This window comes from Vombatus ursinus, unplaced genomic scaffold (genome assembly GCF_900497805.2).
Source record: "Vombatus ursinus unplaced genomic scaffold, bare-nosed wombat genome assembly UNPS02014801.1, whole genome shotgun sequence".
NCBI lineage: Eukaryota > Metazoa > Chordata > Mammalia > Diprotodontia > Vombatidae > Vombatus > Vombatus ursinus.
Window position 1 is genome coordinate 16,567,309 of NW_020954579.1, and position 21,287 is coordinate 16,588,595.

General features: G+C 41.5%; 1 protein-coding gene across 1 annotated transcript in view; it reads right to left on the minus strand.

Moving 5' to 3' along the window:
• DNAI2 (dynein axonemal intermediate chain 2) overlaps window positions 1-21,287 on the minus strand; it is a 70,648-nt gene that overhangs the window by 42,773 nt on the left and 6,588 nt on the right. Inside the window, exons 2-6 of the mRNA XM_027873172.1 lie at window positions 16,437-16,627; window positions 14,342-14,503; window positions 12,999-13,120; window positions 7,914-8,056; window positions 5,675-5,788 (exon numbers count right to left, since the gene is read on the minus strand). Of these exons, the coding sequence (XP_027728973.1) occupies window positions 5,675-5,788; window positions 7,914-8,056; window positions 12,999-13,120; window positions 14,342-14,503; window positions 16,437-16,619 (724 nt within the window). The 5' untranslated portion in view covers window positions 16,620-16,627. The remainder of the gene's footprint in view (window positions 1-5,674; window positions 5,789-7,913; window positions 8,057-12,998; window positions 13,121-14,341; window positions 14,504-16,436; window positions 16,628-21,287) is intronic.

The window sequence follows — 21,287 nt, forward strand, 5'->3', positions numbered from 1 at the left end:
AAAACATTCTCCTCCCATAATTCTGTAGCACAATCTCCTACAAATGTGTATACTGTCCTACAAAAACACATAGCATCCACAGGAAGAAAAGCCTCAGACTTCAAGTATGTACGGCAAAGCCCACTAACAATTCTCGGTACTCCAAATCCTCAGTGTCTTAACACTGAACTTGACACTTGACACCTAGCTGGTCTAGGCTTGCTCTGCTGTGGCATTACTGTTTTCTTTCACTGGATCAGATTTAGAGTTAGAAAGGTCCTTTAGAGACCATTGAATTCAACCATCTCATCCTACAGATGGGAAAGTGAAGGTCAAAGAATTTCAGTGACTCACTAAGAACAGTTAACATAGCTTATTATGTACTAAGAGTTTACAACTTTTATCTCATTTGGTCCTTACAACAATCCTGGAAAGTAGGTGCTATTATCCCCATTTTACAGATGAGAAAACATAGGCAATGACTCCAGGACCAATCTATCCACTATGTCACCTAGCCGGTGGTGACTTGTTAGTAATTGAACCCAGGTCTTGGTGATTCCACTTCATCACCCTATCTAATAAACCATGCTGCCTTTCAGAATAAGCAAATAAACTTAGCCCAGGAGTATTGGCAACCCTATGTGCTCCCTTGAAACCTCAACTCTGAGACTTGCAACCTTCCAGAATGGAAAATAAGGTCTTTTGGACAACGTTCTCTGGCTAGGAGCTGAATCCCCTAAATTATGATGACCTTCCAGTACATTTCCCAAATCTTCATCTTTTCAGGCTAGGCCATAATCAGGCCATCAGGCCGAATAATCACCAAGCAGCTCTGGGGTTCAAGGTTCTCCAGATTTTTATACTCTAAAGTTCTCCTGTAGGTCTGCAAATGAGTGGCTGGAGGAAATGTACCCAGGTGATCTAAACCCTGGGGCAAGTTTACTGTCTGGCTTGGTTTCAAAATTGCTTTTTTGGCCTTTTCATGTGCAAATGAGCTCAATGCCTCCAAGCTTTTCTTGGTGCAAATGATCCTAACTCCAAATTTTATGTCCAGTTTGAAACAAGCCCCATCTCTTGTCGTTATTCAGTCTTTCAGTTGTGGAAGTTTTGTCGGTGGGGTTTTCTTGGCAAGGATACTGGAGGGCTTTTTGCCACTTCCTTCTCAGGTAGATAAAGGCAAGCATGTTTAAATGACTTTGTCCAGGGTCACACAGCTGGGAAGTGACTGAGGCCACATTTGATCTCCAACAACATAAGTCTTGCTGACTTCAGGCCCAGAACACTATCCACTATGCCTCCTAGATGCCAGTAGGGGTCTGAGGTCAAATTTGAACTCAGGTCTTTTCTTCTCCAGGTCCTGGGCTCTATCCACTGAACCACCTAGCTGCCTCCACCTCTTTTGTTGTTCAGTCCTTTCAGTCATGCTTGACTCTTCATGACCCCATTTGGGGTTTTCTTGGCAAAGATACTGGAGTAGTTTGCCATTTCTGTCTCCAGCTTATTTTACAGATAAGAAACTGAGGCAAAAAGCATTAAGTGACTTGCCCAGGGTCACACAGCTAGGAAGTTTCTGAGGCCGGATTTGAACTTGGGTCTTCTGACTCTAGGCCTGGCACTCTATCCACTTTGCTGCCTAGCTACCCCCACCTCCACCTCTACCAGGTGCAAATTGCAACAGGAGTGAGAGGATGCCCCATCTATCTCTTTGTCTTTAACTTGCTGCTTAGGACCAGCAAATATACTGATTTTTACTGATCTAAACTTTCTCTCTGGTCCTATCTTCCACTGCCACTTCTTCAGAAACACTTCACTGTACTCCATATAATCACTGAGTGATTACCTAGGTTATTCTCCCTTTCAGTTTTACCCCAAGGAGAAATGCACTTTGTCTTTAATAGTAATAGCTAAGTTTTTTCTTAGGATTTAGAGTTGGGAGGGACCATCGAGGCTTCCCCAAATTTCACAGATAAGGGGTGAAAACTAGAAAGATGAATTATTAGCAAATGGAATGCAGGGCATGGAGGTCAGAAAGACCCAAGTTCAAATTTGACCTCAGACACTTAATAGCTATGTGACCCTGGGCCAGTCACTTTACCTTCTTTGCCTCAGTTTCCTTATCTGCAAAATGAGCTAGAAGAAGAAATGGCAAACCACTCCAGCATCTTTGCCAAGAAAACCCCAGAGGGGGTCACAAAGAGTTGGACATCACTAAACAACATTACTAGGAGCAGCTAGGTAGTGAAGTAGATAGAGCACTGGGCCTGCAGTCAGGAAGACTCATCTTTTGAGTTCAAATCTTGCCTCAGACATGTACTAGCTGTGTGACCCTTGGCAAGTCACTTAACCCTGTTTGCCTCAATTTCCTCATCTATAAAACAAGCTGGAGAAAGAGATGGCAAACCACTTTAGGATCTTTGCCAAGAAAACCTCAAATGAACTCGAGAAGAGTTGGACACGACTGAAAAGACAGAATAACAACAAGGTCACACATAGTCTAAATTGAGGAGCAAGGATTTGAACCCAGGTCGTTCAGTACAAATACAACCCTCTTTCCACTCAGCCAGGACTTAAAGCAAGGGCCTCCCCTTTTTTTGTTCAGAGCTGTTCCAGAGAGGCTCAAACACTGGAGTTAATGGGTTTGCATAGCCTCTAAAATGAAAGGAGGAGGAGCTCAATTAATAAAATAAACAAACCAAGACTTATAAATAGATAAGTCATAGCAAATGGCCAAATCAGTCCCCGACGTAACAGGGTAGGGGTAGCTATAACAAGGCAGCGAGACGTTCACTGGACCATGTTGGGCTCTTCACTGCCAGCTCCCATGATGGGGTTCAACCTGAGCCAAGCAGAGGGACCCAGACTCATTCCCACCCAGTCTGGCCTAATTGCATTTTGAAAAAGGCGATGAAAAGCTGCCAGAGAGTAATTAAAGAGCAAGCCTTGAGGTATTGAATAAATAATGGCAGAATGACTTCAGTTTAATATTTTAAAATCCTTACCAATTATTTGGTAAATGAGATTTATGCAAACTCATTTCCATCACTGAAAGGGGAAGGCACATTTGGACATAGAAAAGGATGCAGGAACAGCTTGGAAGTCTATCTTGATGAAGGGAAAGTTATTGGAATTCTCCTCCTCCATTTTCCGAGTTTTCTTAGAATTTGCTGCCTAAACACTCCAGTGACTCCTTTGTTAAATATGAACTCATGGCTATGAAGGGTGGGAGAGCACCTGGAAGGGCTAAGAAGCTACAGAGAGTACCACAGGGACGAGCACACAGTGTTAGTTCCTAAACCTGAACCCAGAAAGCAGGAGTGTGCCAGAAGCAAAGGGTGTGGTGGGAAATGGCTCAGAATAGACTGCAAACTCAATGTGAGTTAGTAATGTGATATGGCAGCCTCTCTGATAGCACCCCCCCATGCCCCCCCAAAAACTAATATAATCTTGGAAGGCATTAAGGGCACCTGGTTCCCAGGAATAGGGAGGTGATAGTCCCAGGTTAAGCCTCATCTGGACTGTGGCTTTCAGTTCTGGGCACCATGCTTAAGTCAATAGTTAATAAACATTCATCAGCTACTGTGTGATAGGCTCTATGCTAAGTGCTCAGGATACAAATACAAAAAAAAAAAAAAAAGAAAAGAAAAGAAAGACAGCTCCTGCCTTCAAGGACCTCACAATCTAATGATTTAAGTATTTTAAGGATGATATTGATAAACTGGAAAGTACCCAGAGGAGGGCAACCAGGAGGACTTCAAATTATAATATATGGGGGCAGCTAGGTTGCACAGTGGATAGAGCACTAGCCCTGGAATCAGGAGGACCTGAGTTCAAATGTGGTCTCAGATACTTGACACTTCTAGCTATGTGACCCTGGGCAAGTCATTTAACCCCAATTGCCTCACCAAACAAAAAACAAAAAACAAACCGAAAAAACAAGAGCCAGGAAGAGAGAGGTCTATAGGGTAGAGACAATCAACTGCAGGTCAACTGAGCTGCTTCATCCCACAACTCTGAGCTCTTCAGTATGGAGTCAAGCATTTCCCTGGAAGCTGTCAAGGGCACTTAGTGTGTGATCCATGGGATGGCTCCTGCAGGCTCAGGACCAGGCATGCTGCCAGGACACATGAAAAGGGAGTGGGGTAAAGCAAGTAGTCACTGAGCAGCTACCTTTTTCTTGATGGTACTTGCCAATGGAGGAGGACAGCAGAGGTCAGGAGAACAGGAGCAGAGTCAGGGTGCTGATCAGGGGAGGGTGCAACATGGACAGAATATGGGAAACCAACTAGGGGAATTGAGAACAGATCAGGCCAAAAGAGCAGACGTGGGGATGGTAGGATTCCCAGAATGCAGTCCACAGCATCCATTCTTATTCACCCACTTGCCTGGAGTACTATCTGGGAAGGAAAAAGAAATAAAAACCAACAGCTTCCTGGACCCATCTGACCATTTACCTTCTGATGGGTGGGGAAGAAGAGTGTGTGTAGAGAGAAAAATCCAATCCCTCCAGCTGCAACCATCATGGCCTGTTCCTTTGAATGATTATTTCTGTGTTGTTGAAGCTGCTATTAAAGTGTATGACCACTTACCACAAATTTCATTTAAGCCTAATAAGTACATTTTGGGGTTGGAGTAACGAGCCAATTAGAGAGAGAAAAATTCTTCAATATTAGTGTAACAAGGGCTATCCTCCCAGTCTATGTTACAATAATAATAATACCTCATAGTATATGTATTATGTATGTATGTATATGTATGTGTATGTATATGTGTATGTATGTATATACTGTATTACGTATCTCTATATATATCCATACCCACTAGACAGTCTTTTGATCTGGGAGAGAAAAGTTAATAGGGAAATGAGTTTTTATGCAGAGTAATGTACACGTATAGAGGTGGTGAATGGGAAGGATGATAGGATTTCAGTGCCCTTTTAAAACTTTGCCTGGAATTGGAGGCCTTCTAGAACCATACAAACTCTATTCACCACCAGACCCATGCCCCTCCAAAAGGAACCTTCTTATATCACATTGCTGAAAGAGTCAGGGTTATATTTTTCTGCTTCCTCTAACATGTGGTGCCCTGCCATAGCTACATCTCTAAATTGGACTTTATAACCATTTCCCTACTCCCCTCCACCCCAAGAAAGTGTTCCATGCTATATACTATTTTTAAAAAATACAGTGAATTTAAATGAATTTTGCTTAGGGAATTTTGGGATACCTCTTGAGGTTAGTGGGAAGGTAGGTGGCACAGTGGATAGAGCATTGGACTTGGAATCAGTAAGACTCTCTTCTTGAGTTTAATCTGGTCTCAGACACTTACTAACTGTGTGATCCTGGGTAAGTCACTTATTCCTCCTTGCTTCAGTTTCCTCATCTGTAAATTGACCTAGAGCAAGAAATAGCAAACCACTCCAGTATCTTTGCCAAGAAAACCTCAAAATGGGATCACAAAGAGTCAGACATGACTGAACCACAGCAACCTGAGGTTAGTGGAGACACCTTATGAATCATTGACCTTATTCATCTAAGTGTCTGCTTCCAAGCTGTGGAAACTCCCAGCCTCCAGGTTTTCTTTGCTACTAATAAACCTGGAGCCCAAACTGGCATTTAAGTTTTGACTTGAGGTGGAGGAGGCTCCGGCCCAGGCAAGTGCTAGAAGAGAAATGGACAGTCATTGGGTCTCTCCTTACCAATCTGCCCATTGTAGCAGCCTCCAATGAGGACATGTGAATCTTTGGGGTTGTACTCCAAGGTCACCAGGGGAGAAGATGGCTTCAGAATGAGTTCTGGTTTGTTTGGATTTTCTATAAAAAAGGGAAAAAACACATACAAATATGAAGGACTGGGGGAGGAGGGAGAAAGTCTTAACTTATTTAAATTAATTGTTACCTCCAGGATCAAATATAAAATCCTATTTAGCATGTAAAGCCCTTCATGACCTGGCCCCTTTCTAGCTTTCCAATCTTCTTAAATCTTACTCCTTTTATCTAACTGCTACTCTATAATAATCCATCTTGGGCAGCTAGATGGCGCAGTGGATAGAGTGCCAGGCCTGGAGTCACAAAGACTCATCTTCCTAGATTGAAATCTGGCCTCAGACACTTAATAGCTATGTGACTTTGGCCAAGTCACTTAACCCTGCTTACCTCAGTTTCCCCATCTGTAAAACGATCTGGAGAAGGAAACGGCAAACCATTCTAGGATCTTTGCCAAGAAAATACCAAATGGAGTCACAAAGAGGCAGATATGACTGAAAAACAACTAAATAACAAAACATTCTATCTTTCCTCTCTGCATTATACCTGGTCCTCTCTTCCTCCTCATCTCTGCTTCCTGCCTTTTCTGGTTTCCTTGAAGTCCTAGCTAAAATCCCATCTTCTTGGCAAAGAATTGGAAATTGAGAGGATGCCCATCAATTGGGGAATGACTGAACAAGTTGTTGTATACGAATGTAATGAAATACTATTCTGCATAAGAAATGATGAGCAGGAAGACTTCAGAAAAACCTGGAAACACTTTGTATTGTCTGATGCTGAGTGAAGTGAGCAGAACCAGGAGAACGTTGTACACAGTAACAACCAAATTGTGTGATGATTAATATTGATAGACTTAACCTTTCTCAGCAATACAAGGATCTAAGACATCTCCAAAGGCCTCATGATGGAAAATGCTATCCACATCCAAAGAAAGTACTATGGAGTTTGAATGCAGATCGAAGCATACTATTTGCTATTTTTTTTTCTTCTGTTGTGTTTTGTTTCTTCTTTCTGGTGGTTCCTCCTATTGGTTCTAATTCTTACTTACAACAACACTAATGTGAAAATATGTTTAATAGAATGTATATATATATATAGCCTATATCAGATTGTGCTCCATCTTGGGGAGGAAGGGGGAAAAAAATTTAAAACTCAAAAGCTTATGGAAGTGATTGTTGATAATTCAAAATACATTAATTTAAAAAAAATAAATAAAATCTCACCTTCTATAAGAAGCCTTTCCTAATCTCCCTTAATGCTAGTGCCTTCCCTCTTGCTGGCTATCACCAGATTATACTGTATACATCTTGTTTGTACATAATTGTTTGCATGTTGGACCTGAGCTCCTTGAGAGCAGGGTCTGGTTTGGGTTTAGTTTTTGTTTTTGTCTTTTTTTATATCTCCAGCACTTAGCACCGTGCCTAGTACATAATAAGCGCGTAACAAATGCTTGTTGACTTGACTTGACTTTAAAAATAAGAAAAAGAGAACAAAGAGAAAAAAATCAGGAAAACCCATTGAGTCACCAAAATTTGACAATATATATAATGTTCTGCACCACTAGTTTAAAATTTTACAACTAATGGAGGCTAACAGGACCTTTCAAATTTTTTAATGATGAGTCCTAGAATCTGGATTTTCCTCTAATTGTCAGTAACAGATGGCAATCCTTTCATATGTTGAAATTGTTATTGGTGTTCTGTTGGGTCTGACTCTTAGTGACCCCATTTGGGGTTTTCATGGCAAAGATAGTGGAGTGGTTTGTCATTTCCTTCTCTAGCTCATTTTAAAGATGAGGAATCTGAGGCAAACAGAGTTAATAAAGTCACCCAGCTGGTAAATGTCTGAGGCTAGATTTGAACTCAAGAAGATGAGTTTTCCTTTCTCCAGGCGCAGCACTCTACCCACTGAGCCACCCAGCTGCCCATGATTTAGAATGGAAAGACTTTCCTCTGTGTGTCTTAGCAGTCTCTAAACCCAGCAATACCTTGAAAAATCTCACTAAGTAACATCACCTGCAAAGTAGCTTTAAAAAAGAATTATTTTTTTGCAGCTACAGGTCTACTGAGGGACTTTTTATGCCCAATTCTTTATGGTACCTTCCTCCCAAAGCCCCCACCCCACTCCCACCAGCTAATCTGCAAGATGCTGCTGTGTTCTTTCCATTTCTTACCCAGGTCCCAGATGAATGAGTCATAGCTCATGTTTACATCAGCCCGTTGGAAATCCAGACAGGAATATGCCACAGCTAACTTCCGGTTTGCATCAGGGTGCCAGGACAGGTGGGTTGCTGTACGTTTGATTTCATGTGGGTCCCTTTTGGGAAAAATAGAATCACATGCAAGGTTGGGTTCTGCCACAGGGTAACAGAGGGGGAAAAAATCCTGCAAAGTATAAGACTCTTGGGGTAAACTATATCACTCTTTTCATCAGGGAGGCTGGGAGGGATGTTAAATGTGCAACCCAGCTTTCACCCAGGCAGGGCCCTTAGGTCTCCTCTTGGCAGCTAAATGGTACACATATGGTGTGTGGAGTGCTGGACTTGGAGTCAGGAAGAACTGAGTTCAAATCCACCCTTGAGACACTGAGGGTATGAATGAGAAAATCCCTTACCCTTTATGGGTTCAATTTGCTCATAAAATGGGGATAATAGTAACAGCTAACTCCCAGGGTTGTTTCAAGGATCAAATAAGATAATATTTGTAAAGTACATTGCAATTATTATTGTTGTTAATGTTAGCAGTATTACCACTATCCATTTCCACCAAGGTGGGCTAGACCTCAGACCATATCTATCTATGCCACCTATGAGTGCTGATATTTAATTAGACAACCCACTGGGACACAAAGATATTATAAGAATTAAACCAAATTGAAGGTTTTTATAGGAGTAAGAACATAAGTGGCCTGAGCTTCTACTGGTCATGATGCCTAGCACCCAGGTAATGTTTCCAGTCTTCATGGAGTCAATTCTTGCCATCACGATTACTTAAGCAGTCAGTCAGTCAGTCAGTCAACAAGCATTTATAAATCGCTTCCTATGTGCCAGGCACCAAATCAGTTGGCAAGCAGCCTCATCCAAGGGCCAGAAACCTCCTTTTAAATGGACAGGGAAGCTCATTCCTCCCAATTTATTGAGTTGTTTAGAGGGAGTAGTGACTGAGCTCTATAAAGTAGTTGGAAGGCCATTGTAATTAATTTTTTAATTCAGAATTTCCAGAGCACTTTGAATTTCATCCAAGTGCTTTTTATGATCAATTTTAAATTCAGTGCTTTGGCATCTGGAGTCTAGGAAAATGCAGACTGGACTAGGGAGAGGTCTCCTGGCCTTCGAATTTCTAATCCCAGCTCCATTAAAGATTCCAATTACAAGGCATTCCAACCAATTAACTCAGGTTTAACAGATCCAGACTTCTAAAATCTGTAAAATATAAGGCTGTGCCAACAATGAAGAGATTGGGAATGAATGTAGAGCTTCATAAAAAACTTTTCTTCCACAAAAATAACAAAATCATTTATAGGCGTGGTTTTGATTTTGGTGGCAGCTAAGGTGGCATAGTGGATAGAATGACCAACCTGGAGTCAGGAAGACTCATCTTCTTGAGGTCCAATCTGGCCTCAGACACTTACTAGCTGTGTGACTTTGGCCAAGTCATTTGACCCCATCCGCCTCACTTTCCTCATCTGTGAAATGAGCTGGAGAAGGAAATGGCAAACAATTCCAGTGTCTTTGCCAAGAAAAACCCAAGCAGAGGCGCAAAGAGTTGGACGTGTCTGAAAAGACTGAACAACAATGCCAAATGGTTTCAATGATCATCTTTATGCAGATGACTCAGATTTATTTGCCCAATCCTATAACCTCTTTTTCATCCTCCTGTCTTGAATCTCTACATGCTTATTAGATATCTCAAAGTGGATTCCTATAGATATCTTAAATTCACCATGTGAAACTGATTTCATTATCTTTCCTCCCCCAACCTTCCCCTTTTTCCTAACTTCCCTTATTATTGTTACCACCCTATGAGACCCTCTGGCTTATAACCCAACTGTTAATCTCAACGCCTCACTTTTCCTCATTCCCCAATTATAGAGCCAGTAGTCAAGTCCTATCATTTCTACCTTTGTAACATTTCTCACACGTGCTCCTTTCTCTCCTCTGACACTGTACTCACCATGGCGCAGGCCCTCGTCTCCTCATGCCTGGACTATGCCTCCCCCAGTATTTCCCTTCTCTCGACCATCCCCTACTCAGCTGTCAAATTAATCTTCCTAAAGTACAGGTCTGATCATATCACCCCCACCCTCCCATTCAGTCAATTCCAACGGCTCCTTATTACACCCAGGATCAAATATAAAGTCTCCTGTTTGGCTTCCCAAGCCCTTTATAATCTGGTTCCTTCCTACCTATGCAGACTTCTTATACCTTATTCCACTCCCCGAGCCTCCCCCCATCCCACCATATTCTGTCATTCAGTGACACTGGCCTCTTTGCTGCTCCTTCCACAAGACTTTACTCTGGACACTTTCACTGGCGGGTTGTGGAATGTCTGGAATGTTATCCATCCTAATCTCTACCTGCTGGCTTCAAGTTCCATCTTCTACGTAAAGCCTTTCCCAGTCCTTTTTAGTCTTAGTGCCTTCCCTCTGAAATGGCTCCCAATTGTCATGCATAGATCTTATTTGGACATAGTAGTTTGTATGTTGTCTTCCCCGTTAGACTGTGAGCTACTTGAAAGCAAAGATTGTTGGGTTTTTTTTTTTTGGGGGGGGGGGGGGGGGGGGGGGGGACAGGGGACATGTTTGCTTTTTACCTTTCCTTTCTATCCCCAGCACTTGGAAGAGTGTCCGGCACGCTTGATAAGTGCTACTTGATTCAACTTGACGAGGCTGACTCTTTTCTCCCCCTACCTCCGCCAATGGTTTTAAAAACACTGTTTTATAGAGGGAGTTCTTGAATGTGTGTGAGGGTGGAGGCGAGGGTAGTACAGGTTGAACTAGATGACCACTGAAGCCTCTTCGAGCTCTGAGATTTTGTGAGTCTTCAATCACAGGGGAGGGGTCCTCTATTTCCTATCCTTTCCAGATGGGAGTGAGTCCAGAGTGATCTCTTCCTTCTCTGAGCTCCTATAAGTACTTCTTGTTATTCAGTCATTTCAGTCATGTTTGACTCTTCATGACTCCATTTGGGGTTTTCTTGGTAAAGATACTGGAGTGGTTTGCCATTTCCTTCTCCAGCTCATTTTACAAACGAGGAAACTGAGGCAAACAGGGTGAAGTGACTTGCCCAGGGTCACACAGCTAGGAAGTGTCAAGAGGCCAATAGTACTTACTGGATCCCATCCTCCAGACTTTTCAGGCAATTATTTCCTAATAAGACTTTAAGTTATTTGAGGGCAGGAGCCATGTTTTCTATATCTTCCACAGCACCTAGCCAAATGCCCTGAATATTTATCAAGTAGGTACTCAATAATTTTTTAATAAATCTGAGCATCTATATGCACATACATGAATACCTCTATTATAATCTCAATCTTTACCATAAGAGTATAGATTTAGAGCTAGGAGGTCTAAAATCTTCTATATCATAGACCCCTGGGACTGTCTGGTGAAACCTATGGACTCTTTCTCAGAAGAATATTTTAAAATGAACAACATAAAATTTGTAGGATCAGAAAGGAAACTAATTAAATTAAAATATGGTTATCAAGATATTTTAAAAACAAGTTTATGGTCTCTAAGTTAAGAACATCTTGTCTAAAATGAGGAGTCTGGACTTGTGGTCATCTAGTCTAATGGAATAGAGACTAGAGTGTGGGACTTGAAAACAAAGACCTGGGTTCATATGCCACTCAAATGCTTTCTAGCTGCGTGATTACTGCTTTGAACAACATTTTTTTCAAATGTAAAATTGGGATAATAGTACCTGTAATACCAGAGTTATAAGATAATTTCTGTGAAGTACTTTGTAAGCTTTTAAATGCTATATCTTTTATTATTATTATTATTATTGTAGTTTTGTTATTACAGTTAGAAAAGCAAGGCTATGACTTGACCAAGGTCACATATGTAATAAATAACAAAACCAAGATTTAAACCCAGGTTCACATGCTCCAAATCCAGCACCCTTTCAACAGCTCCACACATCCTCCCCAACCTAGCTCACTACAGCATATCAAGGAATCTGAAAAACCCTTCCCTGGACTTCTGAATCAGTTCAAAGACAAGCGTACACAACCCCACTCAAGTATTTGTGTTATTACTTACCTGCCACTCTGTTAATATGGCAGACTTCACAGAATGAGAAGGGACCTTTGAATTTATGTAGTCCAAGGATAGTGCCCACGAACTTTGTTTTTAAAAAAAAATTTTTTTTTGGATAATTGTATTTCAATACAATTGGTTTCCTTTGTCATTCTGTGTATTTAATGCATTTATGAATGTCCTTCTGAGAATGGATCCACCAGCATTTCAGCACACTGTCAAAGGATTCAGTTAAAAAACTTCAGTCTAGGACAACCCCTTATTTTTTTTTTAAGGAAACAATGGGGTTATTAAATAATTTGCCAAGGGTCACACAGCTAGTAAGTATCTGAGGCTGGATTTGAACTCAGGTCCTTCCTGTCTCCAGGGCTGGTGCTGTATCCACTGCGCCACCTAGCTGCCCCCAAGCCTTCATTCTGACAGAGGAAGAAACCAAGTCCTGAGGGCTGTTGTGGCTTACTTTACCACAGATGCACAACTGACAAAGGATTGAGCAAGGATTTGAGTTTGAGGCTTCTGACTCCAAGCCCTGCACTCTTTCCCCTTTGAGGCTTATAAATTTCTTTCTCTGTGTCCTTAAAGCCTTTGCATATTTATCCTACTCCTCCGTTTAGCCTGTATTCTCTAGTGATAGGAACTATCATTTTTCTCTAGTTATCTTCCTATACTAGCTGCTACATTAGATTGGATACTAGACCTGGAGTTGGGAAGACCTGAGTTCAAATCCCGCCTCAGGACATTTAAATGACTGTGTGACCCTGGGCAAATCATTTCATCTCTCTGGGCCTCAAGGTCCTCCTCTGTAAAATGAGGCAATTGGACTCACCGGACTCTGAGGTCCGTCCTAGCTCTAAGTCCTGTGACACATGGTTCTTTGCCAAGGGTCTCACGTCAAGCTTTGACTGACTGGTGAGGGATCCCTATTCACTGGAGCATCTTGTCCCTGGAGTGGATGTGAGGTAAGGCTTGAGCAGAGACCTGGCTCAGCTGTGGATACCTGAAAACGTTGATAGTTTTGGCTGAAAGAACCTCATCAGACACTTCTACTTCATCCTCTTCGTCAAAATACTCCCCATAAATATCAATGGCATTGTTCTGTTTAATGCAGTGCTCCATCACCTGGGACACAGAGGACAACAGCTTCCGTCGTTCTTTTCAGACTGCTCAGGTTTTGAAGAACAGAGTCTAAAGTGAAGGGGTAAAGGGTGGGGCAGAGCAGATTGGGGTGGTGGTGGGGATTTGATGGTCAGAAACTATTCAGGATATTGTCTAGTGCACCATGGAGCTCTTCTAGCTGCTGAGAAATGAGCAAAGAAGGGAGAAGGAAGGGAGAAGAGCTAGGTCTGGCTCCTGAAGATTGGCTCTGGAGTAACTACATGACAATTAAGATGTCCCTTCTTTCCTTCCTTCCTTCCTTCTCTCACTCACTTTCCTCCCTCCCTCCCTTCTTTCCTCCTTCTTTCTCTCCCTCTTTTTCCTTCCTTCCTTCCTTTCCTTCTTTGCTTCCTTCCCTCCCTCTTTCTTTCCTTCCCTTTCTTTCCTCCCTCTCTCCCTCCTTTTTTCCTTCTTTCTTTTCTTTCTTTCTTCCTCCCCTCCCTCGCTTTCTTTCCTTCCTTTCCTCTTCCCTCCTTCCCTTCTTTTCTTCCTTCATTCCTTCCCTTACTCTCTCATTTAAAAACTAGGTCTCACTATCTCACTCAAGCTAAGTGCAGGAGTTACTCAAAGCCAAATCCCATCACTGACTGGCATGAGATGAGAGCTTTGGCCTACTCTCCTCTGCCACACCTTGGACAATGGTCTGGGCAACCCAACTCTTTCCCCGCACACTTCTTGGGGACTCACCATATTGATTCTGAAGTTAGTGTGGACGCCCAATTGGCTTATCCCACTATAGCTCAGAATTCTGGAGCACCAGAGATCCAACAGTCTCAGTCTCCCCAGAAAATAGGATTATAGGTATGTGGCACCATGGCTGGCTGGTGTATCTATTTTGTGTACATCCTGTATTTATTATCTTTGAACATATTATATTTCTCTCAATAGAATGTAAACTCCTTGGGAGCAGGAACTGTATCACTTTTATATTTGTATACTAGCCCCTAACATAGTGCCCAGCACACAGTAGGGGCGTAACAAATTAGGTTTGTTGATTGATTGTGCTCCCCTTAGGGAAGGAGTTCCTCTGAGGGGTTTAGAGTCATCGTTGCAGGAACGGGGCTCCCTCCATTAAAATATATTATGGAGTTCTTTTTTCCTGCTAAATCTGACCATCTCCCGGGATAGGGTTGGGTGGAGGATGGGGTGGGTAGAGAGCAGAAAAAAAAGAACTTGCTGCCTCACATAACCAAGCTGCATGATGGCATTGATATAATTCTCATCCTTTTCCACTTTCTTCCGGAATCGGATTGTCTGCTCCAACTCTTGTGGGTTCACATCTTTGGGCCAGCCCCCTTCTAAGTGATTAATTCCTCGGGTCTCCATCTCAAATCTTTCTGTGTTGACCTAAAAAATGCAGGACAGAAGGTAAAAAAACAAACACAAAACACTCAGTTTCAGTTTCGCCTCACATCCATCAAAATGGCAAACAAGACCAAAAAAGGGAAGTAGTGAATTTTGGAAAGGCTGTGGGAAGACAGACACAGTAACACTGCATGGAGCTATGAACGTATTCAACCATTCTAACCAACAACTTGGAATTATGGGAGAAAGATCACTAAACTGTTCATTCCCTGGGACTCAGTGGTCCTTATACTGGGCGTGCGTCCAAGGAGGTCAGAGACAGAAAGAAAGGTCCCATATGTAACAAATATATGTGGTAGTGTTGAGCTTCTCTGTGGGGAATGAATAGAGAATCAATTTGGAGGAATTAAAGGATTGCTTTGCTGTAGTAAGAGCCCATTTGAAAAACTAGAATCAAAGGGGTGTCTACCCACTGGGAAACAAATTACAGTATGTGCTATAGTGAAAAAATGTTATTATGGTATAATGTAATATTATTGAGCCATAAGAAATGAGAAATTAAAAAAAACATTGGAAAACAGATGAAATCATGCAGAATGTGAGAGAAAACTAGGAACTACAATAATTTCATTACGTCTTGATAAACTAACAATGTAGAAATCCCCTAACCACCTGGTGGCCCAATATTCAAAAGTCCCCAGCTCCTATGAAAGCACATGGTAAAGCAGATGGCCTCATCCACTGCAGTAACAACTATTTGCTGTCCTTATATAAGAGACCCTGCTGTTTTGTCCGAAAGGATTGCTTTCACAATTATAAAAGCATTTGATCTCTTTCTCTTGTCTCCAGCCCTTGAACAGGAAATGTTTTCTTTTTCAAATTATAAATCCTTCCACTTGCATTCCAACCCACCCCCACCCCCTTTTCTCCCTTGACTTGACTCTTTCTTTCTCTATCCCTCCCTCTCCTATGAAATCCTTTACTTTCCTATCCTAAGAATCCCCAGAATATTGCTGATTGGTTAGTACTCTGAGTAGTCCTGAAATGTTACAATAATCAAATATCCGTTGTTATCAGCAAGGACTGATTACTTAGTATGGCCAATAAATCTCTTTCGTTTTGGTCTCCCATCTTTGAGCCACAGTCATTGGACCCCTGATGATGGGTATGCCTCTTCCAGAAGATGAAGAGAATTCCCCCACAGGAGCAAAAAAAGCAGAACCAAAAGAAAAATATACACAATGACAACAATAATGTCAATGAAAATATTAAAAGGCAGCTAACAATGCAAGGAACATTCTTGGTTCTGAAGGAAAGAGAATGTAACAAAGACCTTCCTATCAGTACTGGAGCAGACATTGCATAGGTGGTCTGACATGTTTACTTTATTGGTTGGTTTTCCTCCTTGGCTTTCTTTGGAGTATGGAGCAGTGGATAAAGAAGCGGCCTCAAAGTCAGAAGGACGTGGGTTTGAGTCCTTCTTTTGAGACATATTGGCTTTGTGACACTGGGCAAATCACTTAACCTCTCAATACTCTAAGCAACTCTCTAAGATTATAAATTGTAGAAAACGTGCTAATCTTCACTGATGGAGAGAGGTTCTTCACCAGGGATTTTCCTGTACCAATGAAATTATAAGTACAGCCCCTGTCCCCAACCCTAAGGGAAGGTTCAATGTGTGGGAATTGGAATATGCTGAGAAATTATTATTATGTTTTCTTTAAAGGCATCATTAAAAAAAAAAAAACAAGCACCGAGTTGCCTCTACAAAAACCCTATTGGGAAGTTCAAGACTCCCTCTCCTCAGAGGTGGATGGGATGGAGAAATCTCCAAGACAATCATTATGGGAATGGGCACATGGAATTAGAAGACAAGAAGCAATCTTGCTGGCTCTCCATTCTCCCTGTCTCCCCAAGTCATCATGATCATATGCCTTCACGTAGACCCCTGATTCACGCTGGGGAATGATACTACCTCATGCTCTGACATGTCACAGGAACACTGACTTCCTGTATCCACAGGATCCCGTATGACAAACTGTTCCATAAGTTCTGGATTGGGTGGGATATCGATGCTCAGCTCTGCCTGCCGGTCGCTGAAGTTGCATTGTTTCCCAAAGTCGCTGCGATTCTTCACATACACGTAGACTATCTCCATGATAGTGGCTAAAAGTAACAGCACAACAGTAATGGAGAAGTTAGGAAGAGGGGAAATACCTAGGGAAAAGATAATGAGTCAGTTTCGGGCATGCTGAGTTTCAGATGTCTGTGGGATACTGAAAAGATAAGTTTCAATTTCTTTTAAGGAAAAATTATCTTAACCTGAATAAGGTGGGGCGTTAAGATGTTACTCCTTCTATATCAGTTATATTTTGGACAGAAAGAGTTTAAGGTGCTGATAGCGTGTGTCTGGACGATACAGTGTTGGGCCTAGAGTCAGGAAGACTCATCTTCTTGAGTTCCAGTCTGGCCTCAGACACTTACTAGCTGTGTGACCCTGGACAAGTCACTTAACCTTGTTTGCCTCAGTTTCTCCACCTGTAAAATGAACCTTGTTTGCCTCAGTTTCTCCACCTGTAAAATGAGCTGGAGAAGGAAATGGCAGACCACTCCAGTATCTTTACCAAGAAAACCCTAAATAGGTTCACGAAGAATGGGACACGACTGTAAAATGACTCAACAACAGCATACATCTAATTGGAAAAGTCTCATAGATGATTGGAAATGTGGGTCTGGAACATTGAAGAGTGGTCAGGATTGGACATAAAGATTTAGAAGAAACAATAATAATAACAATAGCTAGCTTTAGCATTTTAAGTTCAACTATACACTGTCCTCTTCTCTTAAGTCCCTTATTCACTTAACCTTATACACTAGATCTTGCCCTGCCAAGCCTCTGTCTTAGATCACTGTAACATCTGCTACCTTTATTCCCAATATATGTATAGCTGAATGAAGATGCAGGAAAAAAAAATCACAAAACCATGTTTACTGGGTCCACTACAAATTTATGTTGTATAACCTCACTGCTTCAAGACAATCCTTTTACATCTTCCTAATTAACTCACTGTCCCACTCACCACAATCTCTCCTTAAATCTCCCATGGTTCCCTCTTCTCCCTCCCTCTCAGCTAAGAACCTTGCCTCATTTTACTGAAAAAAAAAATTGAGGCCATTCACTGAGATCTCTCTTCTCCCCTTCTCCTTAACTCACATCACCCAGATGCCCTCTACCATCTCTCCTTCTTTGTCCTTGTCTCACACGAAGAGGTGGCCTCTTCCCTTTGCCAAAGCAAATCCCTCTACTTGCAAAAGTGATCCCAACCCATCCTGCCTTCTCTCATGGACTGCTTGGTCTGTCATCTTCCCTCTCTCACTTATCTTTGATTTCTCCCTGTCTATTAGCTGTTTCCCTTCTGTGCACAAACATGCTCCTGTCTTCCCCATCTTTGAAAGCCCCTCACTTGATCCATCCATCCCTGCTAACTATTGTCCCATATCTCTTTTGTTGCTAAACTCTTTGAAAAGCTATGAGAGGAGCTCCTTACAGTTTGGCTTCCAACTTCATCATTCAACTAAAACTACTTTCTCCAAAATTATTATTTAAAGTCATATTTAATGGTTTCTTCTCAATCCCCCTCCTTCTTAACCCATCTGCCAGATGACTCTTTAAAGACAAAGACTAAAAATCACCTAAATTTTATATATTCCCCAACACTAAGCATAGAGCTTTGCATACAATAAGTTCTCAATATTTATTATATTTGAATTCATTCGACGAACATGAATTAAGTACATACTATATACAATCTGGAGCAGTTGGATGGCACAGTGGATAGACGGCTGGGCCTGGAGTCAGGAAAACTCATCTTCATGAATTCAAATCCATCCTCAGACACTTAGTAGCTGTGTGACCCTGGGTAAGTCACTTAACCCTATTTGCCTCAGTTTCTTCATCTGTAAAATGAGCTGGAGAAGGAAATGGCAAACCACTCCAGTATCTTTGCCACAAAAACCCCAAAAGGGGTCATGAAGAGTCAGACATGACTGGAAACAACTAAACAACATGCCTAATCCACTGTGCCAGGCAATGGGGAAGATACAGAGATACACCAGAAAGGAGATCCTCCAAAGGTGCTTAAAATCTAGTGGGGAGGGGAGAGAAAACATGGACACAGACAAATAGAATACATATTAGAAGCTGTTGAAAAATAGTAATACTGCCCTCTGCACCTCGGCACAAGTTTGCAAGAAACAATTTTTATTTAATTTAACATTACTCTAATATCCAAGCATTTCTAGTTTAGAGGGAGAAATATGCAAATTGGCATATTACACTCACACACACACACACACACACATCCCTCTACCCCAAGCTGATTTAAGATAACATTTACAGAAATCTTAGACAAGGAAAAGTATGTTAAAATACAGTATTATCTTAACATTCCAGAGCCACACAATCACTTCTTTGACAATTCCCCTCAAGGACAACAGGGGTCTCTTCTCAATGATCAATATCTTAGTCCTTTCTGAATGGAGAAGGGTACCTTCTTTAGGGGATGGGGAAAGCAAGGGTCTGAATCAGATTGGAATTAAATTTGTTTTCCCCCCTTAATCCATCTCCCTAAGAAAGGCCTTGTGTTCTTCATTTAACCTACCTTCCAAAGGTGACCAGTTTGAAAAGAGTTTTTGACTAGAGAAATTTTTTTTCCTATAGTAAACTATACAGGTTTTTAATATGCTTCCACAAAACACAAACTTCAATATTTCTAATAAGAGGCATATAAAGAACTCTGAGGTCAGATGAGAGAGAAATCACTTCCAGTTGGGAGGATAAAGGAAGACTCTGTTCTGGGATCATGTATAGTCTATAATATTTATTATTCCAACTAAATCTAGGAACTGTGGTTTTGAAGAGGCCAGATGGATTGGAGGTGTGGCTCACCTCCTTGCCTGAGAGAGCTGTCCTTCAGTTGTGAAGAAGGCAATGAGCTTAGGACTTGGGTGGCCATGGGCCCAGAAAATTCATATGATGGAGATTAGTTCCTGAATCTCTGGGCTACTTTCAGGGATCTGATGGTGAGTCGGTCAGTTAATAAACACCAACTATGTGCCAGACATTATGCTAAGTGCTAGGGATACAAAGAAACACAAAAGACTGTGAATCCTCAAGGAGCTAGAAATAATCAATTAGAAATAATCAACAGAAGGAAGGCATTAGAAAAACAGAAAATGAATCAGCATACCTCCGGAGGAAAGCCAGAGGATGGGTAGAGGGTAGCAAGGGGATACCTTGATGATAATAACAACAATTATATAGTGTTTTGTTTTGCAAAGGAGGTCTGTACATGTTATCTCATTTAATAATAATAATAATTTTATTATAGGTAGTATTTATATAGTATTTCAAGATTTGCAAAGTATTTTAGAAATATTATCTCATTTTATCCTCAAAACAATTTTAGAAAGTAGGTGCTATTATTATCCCTATTTCACAGTGAGGAAATGAAGGTAGACAGAGGTAAAACGACTTGCCCAGGGTCATACATCTAGTATATGTCTAAGTAGGGTTTGAAGTTAGGTCTTTCTGTCTCCAGGTCTAGTGCTCTGATCTACTGGTTGCCACTTGGGTGCTATTAAAGTCTTCATTTCACAGATGAAGAAACCAAGACACAGATAGATTGACTGGAGTCACACAGCTATTAGCCAAAGCTGATAAAATTACCATGTGCTACTCAAGAATCAGTTTTTCAGAAATGAAAAAGACTTTAAGAAATAGTTCAAACTTATTTTACAAAATAAGGGAACTGAGGGCCCAAAGAGGGTAAATGACCTTATTAAGGTCACACAATCATATGTGAGAGACCTCGAACCAGAACCTAGAATTTCTGTATTTGAAGCTCCATGCTTTGGAGAAGCAGCAGTGGATCTAGTAGGAAGGTAACACCAATCGCAGGATATTATTATTTTTTTTAAAGCAATCAGGGTTAAGTGACTTGCCCAGGGTCACATAGCTAGTCAATATCTTTGGCCAAACTTGAACTCAGTCCTCCTGACTCCAGGGTCAGTGCTCTATCCACTGTGCCACCTAGCTGCCCCACAATTGCATCAAATCATGAAATGTAATTTGTTTTAATTGTAAGTGAAGTAGTGGATAAAATATCAGAATTGGAGTAAGGAAGGGCTGGGTTCAAAGAATTTGAACCTTCTGACACATACTCGCTGTGTGGTCAAGAGCTTAGTTCTTCTGAGCAGGTGTGTAGGTCCATCACTTAATAACCTGATGGTCATGTGGCTTGATAGAGGGAGTTCCCATACTGAAGAAATCACAAATCCTTTATCTTATATATAGGTAATAATAGTAGTAGACAGTTACAAAATGCTTTACATACATTATCCCATTTGATCTGAGAGACAACAGAATGTTATAGATTGGGGTCAGGAAGACAGGTTCAAATCCTGCCTCACACACTTACTAACTTTGTGACCTGGGGCATACGATGTCTCACCCTCTTTCACCTTCCTTGCCAATAGCTAATCTGTTGCCAAAGCTTGTCCCAATTAATCTTTGAAACATCTCTTAATACATCCTCTCTCTCCTCTGACACAGCCACCACTCTAGTGAAGACCTCATCACCTCATACCTGGATTTTCACAACAGCCTACACACCTCAGTAAACTCCAGTGGGTGCCTATCACCTACAAGGTCAGAGATAAAATCCTTAGTCTGGTGTACAAAGTCCTTCCTAAGCTCCCCCCCACCCCCATACTTTTTCAGTCTTCTTACACCTTATTTTATCCTTCTCATGCCACTCCTCATGTA